The sequence below is a fragment of the Oncorhynchus mykiss genome, chromosome 25 (genome assembly GCF_013265735.2).
Source record: "Oncorhynchus mykiss isolate Arlee chromosome 25, USDA_OmykA_1.1, whole genome shotgun sequence".
Lineage (NCBI taxonomy): Eukaryota > Metazoa > Chordata > Actinopteri > Salmoniformes > Salmonidae > Oncorhynchus > Oncorhynchus mykiss.
Window position 1 is genome coordinate 17,367,278 of NC_048589.1, and position 5,181 is coordinate 17,372,458.

Genomic DNA, 5,181 nt, shown 5'->3' on the forward strand with positions numbered 1-5,181 from the left:
TTAAACACTATTATTGCACACAGTGAGTCCATGCAACTTATGTTAAGCAAATGTTTACTCCTGAACTGATTTAGGTTTGCCATAACAAAGGAGTTGAGTACTTATTGACTCAAGATATTTCAGCTCTTCATTTTTAATACATTTGTAAAAATGTCAACAACAAAAATATCCACTTTGACATTATGGGGTATTGCATGTAGTCCAGATGGAAAAACATCTCAATTTAATACATTTTGAATTCTGGTTGTAAAAAAATGAATGTGAAAAAGTCAAAGGGTGTGAATACTTTCTGAAGGCACTGTACGTTGTAGTGATAGTGGGCAGGGCATCGTGCTACAATCCAATCAATGCGTCACTATGGAAACCGGGTAGGATGCTGCTGCTTTGAAACATGTAAATGAAACATACTGCTTGCTCTCTGAGAGCTCTGTCGGACACTTGCACGCGGACTGCGGCTTGTCAGGACGTCTACAGGTATTGTGCCACCATGTATCTAATGGCATTGGGAAATTAAAAAATATTTTCCTACATAGTTGTACAAATGGTAAGTAGAACATGATTATTTACATATTATATATATTTTCTGAATAATTGTATTTGAATTGCTACTTCACCATTTAAATAGATGCAGTTAAATTATTCATTCATTGAAATTAATTGTAATTTATTAGGTTAGGAACTATTTGAAGAGAGGAGTTATTTCTTCCAAAGGTATCATTTGAGAGAAAATCCTATTGTTGTTTTGCTCAATGCTTTTACCTGATTGTAACCACCTTCTACCTTTCATCTCTTCTATATTAGCCTAATAAATGCAAATGTGATAACAACCTCAATATTCATTGAGTCATGGATGAGTCATGGGGTAAAAATAGACAACTAATGTTGGGTTGAAATGATCTAATTGGCATAATTAGTCTCATAATTGTGACTCATTCATGACAATAAAGACCTTTAAAGTTAGAAGCTGTAATATTGATGCATATTGTGCTTCTGCAAATAAGAACAAAGCCATTTGTTGCATCTCCTTTGAGACTCCTGTATCTGATACGTATACCTCAAAACACGCTTACTACTTTTGCACCAGGAAAACGTTATTGATTGCGCAAATCTTCACACTTTCGAACAATTCATCAATGTGTGCGTTTTATTCATAGGGCTGATATCCTGCCAGAGGGTCTTCAAGGATTTTGTCCCCTGGTGTCATGGTTGAGTAATGTTTTGACACATCCAACTTCCTCTGGAAGATAAATAACTGAAGAGCTGGTCTGATAATAAATCAACCATGTCAGTCAAAGAGGCTTCGATTGGACACGCTCAGGGAAGAGTGGGGCTGAGGAGAAAGCTGACAGGTCCTCCACGACGACTCCTTGGTAAATCAAAGACTAGCAGTGACATGGAGAGGAAGGGAAAGACTTGCGCTTGGGGACAGAGATCAGGGGATGGCAAAGGGACCAAGGAAGATTCCATGCCTGGCTGTCAGGACACCATCTTTGAAGAGGTTCCACTGGAATCTACCACAAAGAGCCCTCGGAAATCCACTGATTCCAAAGAGGAGGAAACACTAGAAAACACAATGGAAACCACAAAGTCACTCTCCACAGAACAAAGTGATGTAAAAGCTGACCATTCAAACCAAAAGCACAAGAGGGAAAAACAAGGCACAAGGAAGCGATGTTTCTCTCCATCACTCATCTGCATTAGAAGGTGGAGGAAGAGAGCTGGTGAAAAGGAAGACAAGGAAGGTCATGATATCACATTTTTCAACAAGCAAACCAGAGACTTTGCTGTTCAACCAACTGCAGTTTATGGGGTAACAACCAGTGAAAAGCAAGTTAATAATTGCTCTAGCATGGACACTCCTGCGATGAAAGGAAAGGATGAAAAGGTCAAAGTTAAAACCTGGAGAATCTTCAAAAGGCTCATGATCGCTCCCAACGACCATTCAGAAACAAAGCAAGAACAGCTAGGACCAGAGATTTCTCTACAAGATCATTCTCCTTGTGCTATTTCCTCCAAGAAAAAGACTGTGAATCTCTGGAGGCACAGAACCAAAAAGCCCTCTCCTTTCTTCCAGGAGCGTATTGGAGGCACACAGGAATACATTGAGGAGGAGACTATAGTCCTGGCTAACAGACATGCTGATGATATTACTGAGCTCATGAATCCTAATCCACATCCCCTAGATTTTGTCAGGGAGGTTAAGGGGCATTGCTCTGAGACACTAACAGTGAGTGTGGATGTGAGTGTTATGAAGTCAGAGGACACTGAGGTCAGAGACACCATAGAAACAAGTAAAGAAGAAACTAAGGCTTACGAAAACCCTGCCCCTACAACTGATAAAATGGAAGCTAAAAAATATCCTGAAAATAGACTGAAGCAGGCAGATGAGATGCTGGCAACCCCATATCCCATAGAGACCTATAGTTGTGCCGGCAATGACGGGGTGAATCTTGTTTCAGAGGTAGAGGAGGTGCAGAGACATTCAGGCTTTAGTGAAAGTGTTACCTCAAGCACAGTTGCCGCAGAGGATCCATCATTGGGGGGGGAATTCACATTAAACGCTTTTAACAAACACATTGACTTAAATGCAATTTGTGAGGATGCTTTTGTACATAATGGAATAAAAGCAATAGAGGAAAACACTCCAACGAGCATAATTGTAAATGAGAGTGTTAAAGAGGATTCACATTTAGAGAGTAACATGTGTGATGACGTGCATTTATACCCCATTGAACTGAACAACTCTTTGAAGACTGGTTGTGACACATTCCATGAAATCCTCAATGCTGAAAATAATGGTGATTCTAAGCAGAACTGTGATGTGCAGCAGAAAGAGGTCCACCTGCTGGAGACAGCATGCTCTGTGGTTCAGGTAGTCATAACCGCTGCCTTGGATCAGCTCAGAGTTGAGCTGGTGAACTCAGATACCACACTGACCCAAGAGGAAAAAGAGTGCTGAATGTTCACGTGCAAAGTCCAAAAACTCTCTCATTCAGAGGTACAATGACCTTTGCATCATCCTGCTTATGATAAATGATGAACCTGTATCACAACAGAAAGCTATGGTTTTATTGTTTGTATAAAAAAAAAAAGAGAAAACATGCTGTCTAAAGGTATAGATAGTTGCTAATATGTCATCTTGATCTTTGTGAATTTATGTCTTAGAAATATGATACTGTATCATGGATGGATAATATTTAAGCAGCTTCTTGCTTTTCTGTCATATTGTTTGTTTAGCAACTCATCGTGTGACATAACACCCCAGATTGTGGAAGACTTGTTTCCATAGCAATGAGATCCATATTATTATACTGTACTTTTACATGGACAATAAACTTTTGTCATGCCTTTTCTTTTCAATTTATATTCAACCAAATTAAAAAAACAAAAATGTAATCTGTGTACAAACATGCCATTGCTGTATAAATAACTGCATTTGAGAGACTATTTAGTAGCACAGACCCTGAATGTATTATCTTTAGAATATATTTCATAGGACATGTATGAGACAGCTAATTTGAGATGTGTATCCCTCTGGTGGTAAAGGTCACAACTGCAAGGACCATTGGGCGGCAGGTAGCCTAGCAGTTAGTGTTGGACTTGAAACCGAAAGGTTGCAAGATCGAATCCCTGAGCTGACAAGGTAAAAATCTGTCGTTCTACCCCTGAACAGGGCAGATATTTTCAATGATGGCAGTTCCTAGTTAAATAAAGGTCAAATTAAATTGGCCCTTTTACTGGGTCAATGCTGTGGGCTTTTTGTTGTACACAAACATTAGTCTTGGATTTTTTTTTCTGAAATGTTGTGGAAAGGATTGATAACAAGGGCTTATTACTAACCCGTTGGTTTATGTTCTCTATGTGAGTAAAATCATAAGAATTACTTAATTGACTGTTTGATCTGGGCAGTCTGGCATACACAAGAATGGTGGTGCGTCTCACTGACTCTTGACATATAAGGTCCTGTTTAGATATGTCATCGTATGAATATTTGCTTATGCATTAAGAAGTTAAACAATCATTTTGCTCAGTTTTATAAGTATGTTTTATTTGAGATTTGTCAACTTTACAAACTGTTTTCTTTGCCCAAACTGTTTTCTTTGTAATAAGTGTTGACAACAGATGCATGATCATATCTTTAATGTCCGCCACAACCTCCTCTTGCTCCGTGATCACCTCCTCCATGTTCACCTCCTCTACCACCTCTTCTCCCTTACCCATGACCGTGTTCCCCTCCACTATTGCCCTTCCCCTGGAAATTACCCCAAAAAATGACATCCTAGACTCACCCTTCCGACTCTCCTTTTTTTTTGTTTTCCCAAGTTAATGTTGATAGTTAATAAACATTTTTGCAACGTGTAAGCCACGTGTCCTACCTCTTATTTGCCCTCTCTTCCGGAGCCCTGTGAAACAGACAGTATTCTGTTTACATCCCGCAGGACAACACTGGCAGCTGAGATTTGCTAAAGTGATTTAAGACTGAGTTGACTGAAGTAAAGAAGCCTAGAGAGACAAATCTTTCCCAAAGCGCGCGCACAAGTCTGAAACCATTTTTTATATTTCAAAAGTAAGTGAACTGACTTACCTCTGCCTTTTTGTGTCTTGGCCCACTCATCTTAATATTGTAAATGTAAAGGGCAGAGCTAAACATATTTCTATCTCTGTCACATCACCCCACTGCTTCTGTGGGCAGTAATTGTGCCCTTCCCATTTAAAGGGGACATTGCCTGGCTGATAAAGTCCTCCTGACTTCAGCGATGTACACCCATCATTCATGCAAACCAAAGAGGAATGGTCGATACTTATTGGGTCTATTCTATACTATTTTACTATGTGCACACAAAGAATGGCACTACCAGACTGATTTCCACTGAATAGGCAGGCCTAACCCATAGTCCCATATGAGTGATAACGAGTCAGACAATGTCACAGTAGTGGTCTACGGGGGCTCTCTAACCCCTCTTGGTTAAGATTAGTTGAATCTCTAGTTGATCATAGATATATAACGTTAATGGTCTTTCCTTCACCAACAATGACATGAAAGCATAAATTAACGCATGAGAGCCAACAAAAGTTGATGCAAGCCTATGTATGTATGGCAGGTGAGGCTTTGGAATAAACCACCAACCAGAAGGATAAAGCAAGTAATCCACCTAGTGGTTAAAAGGGGTAATTATTCAC

General features: G+C 39.6%; 1 protein-coding gene across 1 annotated transcript; it reads left to right on the plus strand.

Moving 5' to 3' along the window:
* Positions 1-436: 436 nt before the first annotated feature.
* On the plus strand, positions 437-4,359 carry LOC110505465. The gene is made up of 2 exons (XM_021584700.2): positions 437-544; positions 1,155-4,359. The coding sequence occupies exon 2, from the start codon at positions 1,283-1,285 to the stop codon at positions 2,957-2,959; it is 1,677 nt and encodes a 558-aa protein (XP_021440375.2). The 5' UTR covers positions 437-544; positions 1,155-1,282; the 3' UTR covers positions 2,960-4,359.
* Positions 4,360-5,181: the final 822 nt, after the last annotated feature.